Source organism: Epinephelus moara, chromosome 17 (assembly GCF_006386435.1).
Source record: "Epinephelus moara isolate mb chromosome 17, YSFRI_EMoa_1.0, whole genome shotgun sequence".
Taxonomy (NCBI): Eukaryota; Metazoa; Chordata; class Actinopteri; order Perciformes; family Serranidae; genus Epinephelus; species Epinephelus moara.
In genome coordinates, this window is record NC_065522.1 from 30,469,778 (window position 1) to 30,485,276 (window position 15,499).

The following is a 15,499-nucleotide window of genomic DNA, read 5'->3' on the forward strand; positions in this document are numbered from 1 at the left end:
AATGCACCAGAATAAAAGACTACACTAGGCCACTTTGGGGCCCAGGAGGTGTCTCGCCTCTAAAAATAATGCCTCTTGCAGCAGCTGTAGTATTAAGAAGAAGAAAAAATACTCAATTCACTGGGCTGACTGCCGGCAACTTTTAAGGTGGAATGTTAACTTGTAATGTTACTCAGTGCATGAATTGACGACATGAATCCATCAGCACTTTAAATGTCAGTGTGACAAGTTTGACCATCACTTTATTTTTTATTGTCTCTCTTTGATGACACAGACTTTTAGCAATCAGTGGATCTTCAAGCATATAAAAATTAATTTTGACTGGAGAAAAATGAAAAACATTGGGTGTTGTTCCTGTGGGCTCTGGCCACCTGCACTTGCCTGAGAAGGACTAAATGCACAAACTATTTTACATATCCCATCAGCAAAGACTCTCAGTGCAGCCTGTTAATAAACAAAGTGTAGACATTCCATCTCAGTCAGTGGTGATGAGGAAATACAGTGAGTGCTGGACAGAACAGTGAGTGACAACAACCCATGCTCACATTTACGGTTTGCAGTGGAACCACTGAATGGATCTAGGGTCTAGGTGCCATGTCTGAAGGGTTACTTTTGTCTCCAAAGGTGGAAACGGGGCTAAAAGAACTACAAAGTGACACAAAACAATTCTTATACCTCCATATTCTGCTGTGGTTCCTTGCGATCCTCCTTTGAATCTTCATTAGAAAAATCCAGGTGTTTGATAACAGTCATCAAAGGAGGACTCCTGTGGAGCTCTTGACCAGTTGGGGTAAAATTCCCCAAATGTCTCTCAGAGTTAAACATCTGTCCGACATGTCTGATGTTCTCTTGGGCAAAAAGCTGCAACACAGAGGTTTAATACAAATCTTCTGCTGCTTCTTTCCTCCACACTCCCTTTCGTTCACACAGGTGGAGTGGCTGTGCTTTCAAAAATCCCTAAATGATTGTTTTCACCTGTGGGTCAAAATCAGCTTCCTCCTTTTGACCACTAGATGGCAACAGATCCCTTTAAAACACAGGTAAGAGTTGTTTTTACTTTAGATAACATATTGCTCATGTTATATTCTCCCTTCACATTCAACATCCTTTAAATCCTTTTTCTTTTTACAAAACAAAAGCCACAATTTCCCAAAAAATTAAACCCCCCACCTTTTATGTTTTTAACAGGTGAAAATGAATAATGAGCCTTTATTATTTTCATGGGGTATATACCACATCATTACTTTTCCTCCTGTTCAGCCCTCTCTTGTCCTTTTTTACTGCCGCTTTTATCTTACAAAGGCATGACTGCTTAGTGGACTTGTAGATGTGCTCAGCTTGTCAGTCTTGGCAATACATGTCAATACATCTCACAAGAACAATTGTGTGAACAACTGGATTGACAAGAAGCTTTCTATAAAGAACTGCTACAACAGTAGGAGAGCAACTTTAAGGTTTGTGTGCGCAGCCACGTCCATTTTACACAAAAGGAGGTGGATGACTTGAAAGCTGCCAGCACCAGTCTGTCATCTAACTGTAAATCAAATGAAGTGGATATACACAAGCTGGCTGAATCAATGATTGCATTAAACAACAAAGCGGACGTTTTAGATGGTCAGTCCAAATGTCACAATGTGATTATTGATTGCATTCCTGAGTCTGAAAATGAAAGGTGGTCAGATTCAGAGGAGAGGGTTCTGACTCTCTTCAAGGAGAAACTGGACCTGGATCCCCACACTATTGGGATTGAAAGAGTTCAGCGTCTCAGAAAAGCATCTACAGCCACAGATGGTACCCATGGCAGACAACGACCTCGACCTCTAATGGTGAAGTTTCTAAGAATCAAGGACAGGGACACAATTTTGAGCGAAGCAAAAATGCTGAAAGGATCGAACATTTATATAAATGAGGACTATCCTGATTCAGTTCGCCAGAAGAGAAAAGAGCTACTGCCTAAAATGAAAGCTGCCAGAGAAAGAGGGGATATTACCTTTTTAAGATATGACAAGCTCATCATCCACAAACAGCATTAAGGAATAAGGAACGTGAACCCACAAGGACAATACACACACACACACACACACACACGATCAATGAAAGAAATGGGACAATATGCACAGACACACACAATATATAAAGGTTAAGGTATGGTGAAAATACATTTCATATGTCATGTCGATTGCTGCTCTTTTTCCAAAGAAAACTTTGAAAATTGCACATCTGAATATTTGTAGTTTAAGGAACAAATTAGATGAAATTGCTGATCTATTGTTTTCAAACACAATTCATATACTTGCTCTTTCTGAAACTCATTTAGATGAGACATTTGATGATGATGCTCATATTCCAGTGAAAGTTAGGGAGGATATCATGTGTAAGGAAATTGAGGTATGGTGGCTTCAGGTTAACTTGTCCCACATTAAATACATTTTATTGGGCTGCTGCTATAGGCCACCAAACTCAAACCGTAATTATTTAGAGGTTATGGGTAAGAATCTGGATAAAGTGTGTGAATTGAACATGGAAGTTGTTTTTACCGGAGATTTAAATATCAACTGGCTGTCCCACAATTGTCCTTTAAAGCAACAATTGATTACCATAACTGATGCTTGTAGTTTGAAACAAATGTTAACACAACCAACTAGACCAACTAAATATCAACAAGGATATCAACACTTCATCCTGTATTGATCATATCTTTTTGAGTGAAAATGATTCTTACACCAAGGCAGTATCAGTCCCAGTAGGTTGCAGCAATCATAATGTAGTAGCAATTGCAAGGAAAAGTAAAGTACCCAAAGCTAAACCAAAAATTGTGTACAAAAGATCCTACAGGGGGTTCTCTCAGGAAACCTTCCTGGAGGATGTTAGCAACATATGTTGGTCAAATATTTATGATGAAAAGGAATCAGATAAAGCACTATCAGTATTTCTGGAAAATTTTCAACCAGTTATGGACAAGCATGCACCTGTTAGAAAACTGACTGTGAAAACTTTTAGAGCACCCTGGGTCGACAAAGAGTTAAAAGACCATATGTCTCTGAGGGATAAGGCAAAGGAAAGGGAACAAAAAAAGTGGTCATATAAATGATAGACAGAAATACTGTAAACTGAGGAATTATGTTACAAAGCTCAACCAAAAGAAAAAGAAACAATATTATGCTTTACAGTTAAACAGAACGAGGAATGACAGTAAAAAGCTTCGGAGCACACTGAATAATATAATGAGTCGAAAGTCATCTTCACAACCAACCTGTATTGACTGTGGAGACACCTTTATTACTAAACCCAAAGAAATTGCAAATTATTTGAATGATTATTTTAGAAGTAAGGTATATAAATTAAGGAAGGAATTATCACATGGCATAGACAATAGTTTATCAGTTTCTAACATAAAAAAAATATGAGAGATAAAACATGCCATTTTGAATTCAGTGAATTAAAAACAGAAACAGTTGAAAAAATGAATTAAGTTAACATGCAATGATAAACAATCAGGAATTGATAATATAGATGATAAACTAATTAGGATAGCTGTTAATTATATAGCAAACCCTATATGTCACATAATGAATACCAGCCTGATACAATCTATCTTTCCACAGGCTTGGAAAGAAGCAAAAGTCCTTACTTTGCCTAAAGCTAAGAAAACATCCTTCAATGGCCCGAACAGCCGTCCCATAAGCTTGTTACCAGCAATAAGTAAGATCTTTGAGAGAGCTATTTTCGACCAAATACAAAAATATTTTTCAGTAAATAATTTGATATCAAACTTCCAGCATGCTTATAGAAAAGGACATTCTACATGCACAGCTCTAGTTCAAATGACAGATGACTGGTACAGAGATTTAGATAATAAAATGATCTGTGGAGCAGTCCTATTAGACTTTACATCAGCCTTTTATGGAATTGACCACAATCTCCTTCTTGAAAAGCTGGAGTCCTATGGATTTAGACCATCTGCAATAGCCTGGATGTAAAGTTATTTGACGAATAGATTGCAGAGAGTTTTCTTTAATGGTGATTACTCAGATAGCATGTCTTTAGAATGTGGAATTCCTCAAGGAAACTGCCTAGGTCCACTTATGTACGCTATATTTACTAATGATTTACCTCTCATACTGAAAGAGGCCAAATTAACAATGTACGCAGATGACACTACAGTGTATGCATCAGCAACAACATCTGCTGATCTAAATGTCATCTTGAACAAGGAGCTAGACATAGTTGGGAAATGGGTCTTTCAAAACAAATTGATACTCAATACAACCAAAACGAAATGCATTGTATTTGGTTCAAATTATTCTCTCAGGAGAGAGCCAGAACTAAATCTCTTTATAAATAAAACACCAATCCAGCAAGTTAAGGAAATTAAGCTCCTGGGCATCTTTCTTGATAATAAGCTTTCCTGGTAAAAACACACTGACACTGTTGTGAACGGAATGGGTAAGGCATTGGCAGTGGTAAGGCGATGCAGAAAATATCTTACATCAGAATTAACTAAAATGGTAATAAACAATATTGTCTTCTCACAGCTTGACTACTGTCAAATTGTATGGGCAAATGCCACTAAAAAAGATCTAAGCAAACTCCAGTTGGTTCAGAACAACACGGCACGCCTTGTTCTCCAAAGTCAGTACAATACAATAATAGACCAGACATGGTATTTTACTTTATTTTTATTTTAAGGATAGGGATAGGAGGTGATGTCATTTTGGATGACAGCATTGATTGAACATGTCATTGTCATGGATTGTCTACTCATTCTGTACTCATATTTACTTGTCTTTTGCATGTTTCTCTGTGTGGTTTTGTTATTTCTATGCCTAAAAAAAAAACACACACACAAAAAAAAAAAAACACACCCAAACTAGAAACTGTAAATTGTATCAACTTGTCACATGACCAAATAGACACTTGACACTAGGCAACATCAACATACATGTTACTCAACAATCATCAGTTGGCATGTTTCAGGTCAAATAGCCTGTAGCATATGGCACCATTTTTAATGTAATGGGATTTTGTGATTTTTCCAAATGAAGGCTGAGTCATGAAGGTCGCTCAGTGACGTCCCCTCTGATGCGCCTGTCCACATCAACCCAAGGTACAGCCCTTGACTGCACAGTGCTGCTGCACATAAGATGAGAGAAGGAAAGATGGCAGAGACTATGCAGAGGAGCTGTGGACTGTAAAAACTGAGCATCTCTGACAGACAAATCTTTTTACCCCACACTGAGTAACTTAACTGTTCTTGATTAGTATTGAGTGTCACATGACTGACTGACAGAGGTTCTCTGGTCTCCTTCCAACCATTATCACTGTCATCAGTCGCAGGTTTATAAGAGTCTTCTGTCTTATCATCAGTCTCAGGTTGAAAATGTGTATCTGGCTGATTCTGGTCCTCCACAGTCCTCTCCTTCAACTTCTGGTTCCATCTGTGTAGTTCAGCTGCTGGCTGGAGGCTCTGCCTCTCTGCTCTCCTCAGTTTGAGTTTGATGAGGCTGTGCAGACTAACAAACAAAACATTGATAGTTTCTGAGCTGTTAAGGCCAAGTGAATCTTTAGTGACAAACTCTGCAGCTGAAGGGTTTCCTTCTTGTGTGGGATTTAATGTATTTGTGTAACTGTCCAGTTTGTGTAAAAGATTTCATACAAACACTGAAGCTGTAAAGTGTTTGTCCTGTACGAGTTCTCATGGTTGTTTTTAAAGTCTTTTTCCAAATAAAAGGTGAATCAATTTTCCCCTTCATGAGTTTTCCTCATGAGTGTAAGTAAATTTCCACATTGTGTAAATGATTTTCCACAAACTGAACGGCGAAATGGTTTCTCTCCTGTATGAGATCTCATGTGTATCTTTAAATTTTCACTATAACCAAATCTTTTCCCACACTCAGAGCAGCTAAATGGTTTCTCCCCTGTATGAGATCTCATGTGTTTCTTCAAATCTCCATTTCGACCAAATCTTTTGCAACACACAGAGCAGCTAAATGGTTTCTCCCCTGTATGAGATATCATATGTTTCTTCACATCTCCCCTGAAAGCAAATGTTTTTCCACACTCAGAGCAGCTAAATGGTTTCTCCCCTGTATGCGATCTCATGTGTTTCTTCAAATTTCCACTTTGACCAAATCTTTTGCAACACACAGAGCAGCTAAATGGTTTCTCCCCCGTATGAGATCTCATGTGTTTCTTCAAATCTACATTTTTACCAAATCTTTTGCAACAGGCAGAGCAGCTAAATGGTTTCTCCCCTGTATGCGATCTCATGTGTGTCTTCAAATCGCCACTGAAACCAAATGTTTTCCCACACTCAGAGCAGCAGAATGGTTTCTCCCCTGTATGAGATCTCATGTGTCCCCTCAGACCTTCACTGCAAGTGAATCTTTTCCCACACTCGGAGCAGCTAAAAGGTTTCTCTCCTGTATGGGCTCTCATGTGTCTTTTCAGATGTCCACTTTGACGAAATCTTTTCCCACACTCAGAGCAGTCAAATGGTTTCTCTCCTGTATGACATCTCATGTGTCCATTCAGATCTCCACTGCGACTAAATCTTTTCCCACACTCACAGCAACTAAATGGTTTCTCTCCTGTATGAGATCTCATGTGTACCATCAGATCTCCACTGCGACTAAATGTTTTCCCACACTCAGAGCAATGTTTCTCACGAACAATCAAATCACTGACAGGGACTTCAACATTTTCCAGAGAATTTAAACCTGACTGAGGTTCTCTGGTCTCCTTCCAATCATCACTGTCATCAGTCTCTGGTTGTAAATGTGTATCTGGATCCGAGTTCCTGGCTGGTTCTGCTCCTCCACAGTCCTCTCCCTCTGCTTCTGTTTCCATCTGTTCAGTGTGTCTTTGATAAAGCTGTGAGGACTGAGGTTTCTCTTCATCATCTTCACTCTTCACAGGGACAGGAGTGAATGTGAACTTGATGATATCATCCTCCTCCAGCCCTTGAAGCTGCTCTCCCTCCTGACTGATCCAGAGCTCCTCCTGTTCCTCTTTAATGTGTGGAGGCTCTGGGTCCTCCTGGTCCACATTGGAACTCTCAGGTTCAGAGGACTCTCCAGTCTTGTCATCAGTCTCTGGATGTAAATGTGTATCTGGATCTGAGTTCCTGGCTGGTTCTGGTCCTCCACAGTCCTCTCCATCTGCTTCTGTTTCCATCTGTTCAGTGTGTCTTTGATGAAGCTGTGAGGACTGAGGTTTCTCTTCATTATCTTCACTCTTCACAGGGACGGGAGTGAATGTAAACTTGATGATATCATCCTCCTCCAGTTCTTGAAGCTGCTCTCCGTCCTGACAGATCCAGAGTTCCTCCTGTTCCTCTTTAATGTGTGGAGGCTCTGGGTCCTCCTGGTCCACACTGGAGCTCNCACACACACACACACACACACACAAATCATTAACATGTATTGTTACTCTTGTCATGTCTGGAGGCTACATTGTGGCTCTTTCAGTGTTTCCGCTACATTCAAATTATTATTATTATTATTATAATTCAAATTATTGCCGCCACTGCTGCTCCTTCAAAACATTTATTTTGCAAATGCACCACCACCGCTCTGAGACATCTGTCCACTTGCACAGCACAGCAGCCAGTGTAGTGAGGAGAGCAGCGGTGAGGGGAGGGGGGAGTGGGGGAAGGCTCCTATTTAGGGATGCACCGAATATATTCGGCCGAATATTGCAAAAAACCACACATTCGGTATTTGGTGGAGTAAGTGAAAAGCAAGGCCGAATAATAGCGGCGTGTTTTGATAACGCAATCAAACAGCGTGCGGTGATGGACGGAGTAAAATGTCAGCAGTGTGACGATATTTTACTCCGTCCGTCACCGCACTCGTATTTGCGACTAAAAATAGTTTTGTGCGGGCAAAACAAATCATTCAGCACGCTGTGTGAGTACAGATTTCAACCAGCAGCAGAAACGAAACGGCGAATCCCGCCGGTTGTGGGTTGAACGGGGGTCACAGACACGGACAGGAATACGTATTCCTGTCAAATACGGCGGCGCATGATAACGGCTTACCGGCAACGGAGAAGTCCAGCTCCAGGTGAATAACTTGTTGTCATGACTGCCTAAAAGTACCTGAACAGCCGGGCCATGGCAGCACACAGTATGTGGCGTATCAGAGGAGAAACGAGCCATTCACATTTCTCTCTTTGTGGCAGGTAACGGTCCACAAACCTCACCGCACTTTAGGGACTGTTCTTTACTTATGAAGGGACTGTCAGGGAGGAGGGTGGCTGGTTGATTTTTATTTCATTTATTTATTTTATTTTGATCTCCCCTATGTTAATCACTTATTGATGCTGTTTTTGAAGTATGAATAAGTCAATAAGTAATTTATTCCATTGAAATATCATTGATGTATTATAGAAAAGTGATTTATCTTTTTATAAATGACAAAAGGCACATCTGCCTCATTTTTGCTGTGGTATCGTGATACTACTCAGAACCGTGATACTTTAACTGGTATCGTACCGTGGGTCCCAATTTTGGTACTATGACAACACTAGTCTGGAGGGGGTTCATCTGCAAAAACTAATGCATTCGGTACTCGGTATTCGGCCAAGGGATGTCTATCACCCCCTCCCCCCGCCGCTGAAAAAAATCCTAGAGGAAACACTGTCTTTATCTGTAAATTTTGTATTCTAGAAATGAAAGATGCATCATCACAACCAGCTGCTGTTACTAATGTCTAAAAAATATTGAATTCACGAGAAATTTCATGTTGAATATTGTCAAGTTTTGGAGGAAATGTGTGACTGCCTGAAAGAAGGTTGCCCACAAGCATGGTCGTGCCTTTCATACTCAAACAGAAATGTATACAAAAGTGTGTGCCAGATAATATACATAGAACAAATGAACACACACTAATACTCACTGTATGGCATTAACATAAAACAATGAATGCACGTTACTTACAGCTGATTATTAAAAAAAAACAGCTCATAGAAAGACTGCATGCTCTTACTTTGAAATGCAGAAATGATGTCATCAGCCGGCGATCACGCGCTATCCGAAAATGGCCGAGTGATACGAGTGCATTTTCGTTCGGACCAGCAGAAAGTTTGTTTCAAAATGCCGTATGTGTAAAAAGCACATTGACACGCGTAGAACTGAGATCCACAACTGTTTTTTCGATTCACAATTAAAAATTGAGTTCACAAATGCCTGTTCGAAGTTGTAAATGCTAGGAAGATATTCACAAATGCTTTTCATTTATTTGCAAACTAATTTAATGTATTCACGGATATTTTTTATTTGTGGAATGTGTTTGTGTATTTGCAGATCCGTTTTATATTTGCAAAATATTTTTGTGAGTTTACAAATCTTTTTTGAATTTGTGGAAGGTGTTTTATATATACAGATGACACATTTATGGTCCGGGTATCATCGGATAATTCTTAATTCATTTGTAATTCAAAAACCAAAAAACGGTAAATCTGTTATTTGAGGCCTGTGGGTCAGTGTACTTTTTGTCAGTCTGATATTTCGTTTTAACCAAATAACGGGAAAACGGAAATACCATGGTTTTTCATTTTTTGTTTAAAAAAAATATATAAAAAAATTACAAATGATAAAACAGAGCTGTTTTTCTGTTTTTGTTGTCTGAATCATTGCCTTTGTATTGGCTGTGTCCTATTTCTGCAGTCCTGTAAATCATTCTTTAGACCAAACAGCCTACATCAAGAAATTTCGAATGTAAGACGCTACCAGCAGAGTTGGAACAGAAGGACATGCAAAATCGGAATCGGTAATAAAAGATCGGAGGAATCAAAACAACAAAAACGGCCAAGTTTTTCCATCTATGTTGTTCACTCTTGCCTCCGCTTTCCAATGTATAAAGTGTGGCGATCCTGTATATTTTATAAATATATTTTTTTATAAAACAGACAGCTGATGGCTTGCTCACCTCCAGACACTGAGGTACCTCCAGACACACCCACTGGTGCTATCGGCCAGTGGGATGGCTCGATCAGCTGAGCCCAGGTAGACCGGCCCCTACATTATGCCGCTCCTGGCAGTATGGCGAGAGTCGCCGGCGAGTGAGAACTGAGCCAGAAGTCCTCTGCATATTCGGCCTACCACGGCATTTTACACCGCTCAAAGTCCGCAAAATAGGTGCGCTACCCCGTGGAATATCATCCATCCGGCCACCGGCCTCAACTGAGAGATTCCGCCATGGATATCAAGGGATCCTACGGAGCCTCCACGCCCGAAACAACGCCAGAGCGTTACAACATTCACACACGGTCCCGTGAGTTGGCAAAATCCGGGGGTTACTTTCCGTTTCATTATTCCTTATTTGGAACATTCGGGCTGGATTGATTTATTGTTTTAAAACTGAACTGAATCAGAGCCAACAGTGGATTCTCTTTACCTCCTTGGTTGCGGGAAAACCTGGGGTGGAGTTTTCTTTTGTTTAGCGAACTGTGCGGATTGAACTGAACTGAACTGACTGAACGGAGCGGAACATTTCTTTTCTTTGGTTCTTGAAAGTGATTACTGTTTTATTTGAATTTTTTGAAAATTGAGTATAATTCTTTTGTTCTACAGAAACCAGGTAAAAACAATGTAATTTTGGTGTTAAGGGACCTGTTTTATGGGTTTTATGGTTTCTTTGTGGGGTTTGACTGAGTAAAAGAAAAATATTTGTTTCATGTGTCAAACCGCTAAAAAAGATATAGGCCTACTTTGTTTATTGAAGACAAGAAGAAGATATTGACTTGGTTTACATTTTGTGCCGCTGAACCACCGATAAGCTTTTTGGATACTATTTTAATAAAAAACAAACCTTATGGGACAACTTGGATGCATTCTTTTTTTTTCTTTTTTCTTAATGCTTTGCAAAGTATCGGATTGGACTCGGTTTCAAAATAAAGGACTCGGTATCGGATCGGAAGCAAAAAAATCAGATTGGGACATCCCTAATTAAAATAGTATTAAATACATCTGCATCAATAACCTGTAAAATAAGCCAACAGTTCACAAAGAGACAAACCAGGCATACATTTAAGCACTCATGCTGGTGGTGAGTCAGCTTAACCTACTTCACTCAGGCAACAGCGCATTACGGTGGAAACCCAGTTAAATACCACTGCTAACAGTAACAACTCTGCACACATAGTAAATGCTGGTAAATGTTGGTTAAACTATGTTGCGAACTGTATTGCACCAAAAAATGCAAATCATTCATCTAAGACTTTGCTCATGCTGTGTAGATTAATCAAATGCACAATATTAATCTAAATGTAATCAATCCCCGTTTCCATCGGTTCATTTTTTTGGTGTTTTTATTTACTTATTAATTTGTCTGATTCATTAATTTATATTAATGTATTTTTCCTCAGATGCATAACGTTAATGTTATAGAATGGCTATTGTATTCTCTTAGCTTTTATTTTTGAAAGGCTCATATTTACTTGGACCTCCAGGAAGCTCACCTGTCTTACTTTTCTTCACGTTCTTCTCAAGAGGAAAGATGAAAACAGGCATTGGAAGAAACCAAAGTCGGACCGTTATTTGAATTTGTTTCTTTTTCGTTTTTTTTATATTTTATTCAGAGAACAAAAACAGAAAAACAGCTCTGTTTTATCATTTGTATTTTTTTGTTGTTGTTGTTGTTTAAAATGAAAAAATGAAAAACCATGGTATTTCCGTTTTCCCGTTATTTGGTTAAAACGAAAGACTGACAAAAAGTACATGGACCTACCCGGACCCACAGGAAGTAAACATGATACCTGTGCCCCTCATGAATTTTGACATTCCACTAGATTGTTATAGAGCATGTTTGTCCACATGAAATATACAAACAAGGAAAAAAAACAACAACCAATGCCTGAAAGCAAAAGAGGAAAAACAGCGAATGACAGCGGAGGATTTAATAAATCCAGAGAAGCTAACGGCACAAGAGAAGCTAACGGCACAAGAGAAGCTAACGACACCACAGAAGCTAACGACACCAGAGAAGCTAACGACACCAGAGAAGCTAACGCGGCGTATAAACGTCGACAGACTGAATATTTATTGGACAAACCTGCAGTTATATTATTAATAATGAACTTGTAATGTTTAATGAACAAACCTGCTCTGTGTAACCGAAGCTGAGGGTTGACAACAGCGTCCATTAGTTCCGTTTCTCGTTCTCCTCTTTTGATCGACAAAGTTCCTCCTCGTACTCTGCTATCGTTCTTTCAACCAGCCCAAATATCTCTTCAGCAGTCGCAGTTAGTCGCTGCTTCACCAACGATCTCAGCATTTGGACTTTAGACATGTTCACACTTTAAAAACACAACAAAGACACTGCTAACACACCTTTCTACCAGACGCCATCTTGTTCAAACAGTGTGACGTTCGCAAAAGTAAAGAGTAGAACTTCCGGGGTAAATGAATTAATCAGCTTCAAAATAAAAGTCCAGAAGTGTTACTGGAATTACAGGCTTACTCATAAAAGCACATGCAGGAGGATAAATGATTAAAATACACTTTTTTGAAAGAATTACATTTATTGAACCATATCAATTGTTTTTTAGTTTAGTTTTTTGTTTTCACATAGGCAAAATAAAAAAAGTAGTACACAAGCAACAAATGTGATGAAGAGATGCAAAAAATCCTTGGAGTGGCTTAATCGAGGCACTTTCCAGTGTATACCCTAATCCATTAGTTAACTCAGTAAAATACTACGAAGATGGAAAAAGAGAAAGACAGTGATAAAATCCACACAGACCATGTACACAAGAACACAAAATTAAGATCACTAAATATTAATAGACAGTTTACACAGGGAATCCATCAGTGTAACACTGAGGAAATAAAATCAAACCTTTAACACATAATCCATCAGCGCTCACATGAATATTGATGATGTCTTCGCAGATTGAATGACGGTGACGCCGGTCCAAGCCTTCCAGGTAGAAACTGTTTTGAAAAGCAGGGATATGTAATAAAGTAAACCTGTTTATTTCTGTTGTTATTTTCAGCTGAAACTGTATGGTGAAGCAACAACAAAGTGCATCCACAAGCAATGGACCATTAGATTTGTTGTGCATATTATTCCTTCTATAGGAGGAAGTGGGCAGTATATAGCGGCGTGCAAAAGTCTTTATTTTGAAGTTCATTCACTCACGTGTACCGGAAGCTGTATGTTGTACTTCTGCTAACATCACACTGTTTGAACAATATGGCGTCTGGTAGAAAGGTGTGTTAGCAGAGTGTCTTTGTTGTGTTTTTAAAGTGTGAACATGTCTAAAATCCAAATGCTGAGAGCGTTGGTGAAGCAGCGAAGTTACTCCAGCTGTTAAACAAATGTAGTGTAGTATGAATGTACAATATGAACCCCTGAGATGTTGTAGAGTAGAAGTATAAAGTAGCAGGAAATAGAAATACTTAAGTAAAGTACAAGTTAACAGAGCTGAAGAGAAAAGAGTCTTATGGGGGTAGTTTGGTTTGTTTACATCAAATTCACCTTCCTACAAACATGGGTCTTTTCTTCAGGGCTTAAATGCAGGGCTTATTTTATACTTTTTCTTGTTACTTTCCCATCAGAACCCTTTAATTTAACCTGGGATGCAGCTAAATTCTTTATTTCATGTTGGTTCAGAAATACAATTAAATTCATGTTTTTTAAGCTTCAGTCCTCCACCCAAGAATTAGTAAACAATACAATTTGTGCTGTTGGGATTCACCACACAGACCACAGATGATTTGTCATTTTTGCAGATCTAAATTGGACGTGTAAAGGTTCTTTGTTCTTCAAACAAAGTGTAGCCATTTGGCCCTTATCTCCACAGGATGCCCCATTTGTAGACCTAATTGAAAGACCAGTCTTTAAACCTGACTGGACAGTACTTTACAGTGAAATTTCACTCTGTGATGTCACCAGGCAAACTGTAGGAGAAGTTCTGCTCTCTCACTCTCCCAGTCTCTCTGCCTCCTGGGCCCCTGACTGGCCCAGACGTGCCTCCTCCTCTTGAGCCACCAGCTGGCTCAGACTAGTGCTGCGCGATTTGATAAAAATGTGCGATTGCGATTTTAGTGGACAATATCGTGATTGCGATTACAATATAATAAATAAATGGTATCATGTGTCATCTTGCTTGATTCAGCGGTTCCCCTACATCATATTAGAGGGGCCCTGACCTGACCTGACAGTTACTGTTTTGAACAGTGTTTAAATGACCGTCAACCGGCTGCTGTTAGGCACTGTCACACGTGCTGCTCGCACAGCAGGGCAGCACAACACTGTACACACACTCATTTGCGGCGGAGCCTGTGTTGCGTTCAGGCATTGTCACATAAATCAGTCCCTCCAGAAAAACACAGCGTATTTTTTTGTTTCAATGCGGGCAAAAATCCTTGATTATGCAATGGAATATGCAGGATTTTTGTGTGAATTCATGGAGCAAAATTGTGGGAATTTGCTAAAATTTCACTTCACATAGAACCTATATTTGTCAACGTTTGCGCATGGGAATTATTAGTGTGTGACACTTAGTGTGAGGGATGATATAATTTAAAAGGAGAAAAACATGAGAGGGACAACTGATGACTTTATTGTACGAGGCAAATTATATCAAAGCACCAGCAAAGACGACCTACCACCAAAAGAAAAGAGAAAGTGGTCAGTAGTAGTCAGTCCGCTTTACTTTTGTTACTCCAAAAACACGAGTGAGAGTGGACAGCGGTTCACACACACACCTTCCAGCACTAGCGTGGAGGATAGAGTGATGATGCCAAACGTGGAGAATGAGAATGAAGGGGAGGATGAAGATGAGATGATGCGCTGACGGGGCGGCATCAACTCAATTTAAGTGCATTAACTGTGAGTGAGGGGTTCATGAGGGAGGGGCAGGGGGTCTTGCGTTGTTCGCCACCAGTGTGTTTTGGCCTTGACACAGCTGAGTGAACACTGTGAAGCTGTTTGATGCTCAGAGATCTGTAAAAGTTCAGTAAGAAGTTTTTGAGCTGTGATGTGAATGAACAACAACATTTCTCTGTAACATCTGTGTGTGTGTGTGTGTGTGTGTGTGTGTGTGTGTGTGTATACTGTTTCCTGCAGACGTCCAGCAGCTGTTGGTGGTTAAAGAAGAGGTTCCCCCTGAGCAGCAGGAGTGGAGCTCCAGTGTGGACCAGGAGGACCCAGTATGGCAAGCCGTAAGTCCGACTATCCGGAATTACCATTATAGATATCTATAACGTCATTTTGACTAGTAGTAATGTCATTGTGACTAGTATGAATTTTAATTTAAGATATCTATAACGTTATTCTGACTAGTCAAAACTGAATTACAGATATCTGTAATGTCATTTTGACTAGTCAAAACTGAATGACAGATACCTATAACGTCATTCTAAATAGTCAAAACTTAATTACAGATATCTGTAACGTCATTTTGACTAGTCAAAACTGAATTAGAGATATCTATAATGTCATTCTGACTAGTCAAAACTGAATTACAGATATCTATAACGTCATTCTGA

General features: G+C 39.5%; 3 protein-coding genes and 1 long non-coding RNA gene across 6 annotated transcripts in view; 1 reads left to right on the forward strand and 3 right to left on the reverse strand.

The window, feature by feature from the left end:
* LOC126404273 (gastrula zinc finger protein XlCGF17.1-like) overlaps positions 1-15,499 on the reverse strand; it is a 331,284-nt gene that overhangs the window by 237,747 nt on the left and 78,038 nt on the right. The gene's annotated exons all lie outside the window — the stretch shown is intronic.
* Positions 1-15,499, reverse strand: part of LOC126404308 (gastrula zinc finger protein XlCGF57.1-like) — an 80,099-nt gene that overhangs the window by 49,651 nt on the left and 14,949 nt on the right. The window lies entirely within an intron of this gene.
* Positions 1-15,499, forward strand: part of LOC126404399 (uncharacterized) — a 150,415-nt gene that overhangs the window by 30,209 nt on the left and 104,707 nt on the right. The gene's annotated exons all lie outside the window — the stretch shown is intronic.
* On the reverse strand, positions 5,522-6,713 carry LOC126404355 (gastrula zinc finger protein XlCGF17.1-like). The gene has a single exon (XM_050067535.1). It carries the CDS (start codon positions 6,613-6,615, stop codon positions 5,737-5,739), a length of 879 nt encoding a protein of 292 aa, XP_049923492.1. The 5' UTR covers positions 6,616-6,713; the 3' UTR covers positions 5,522-5,736.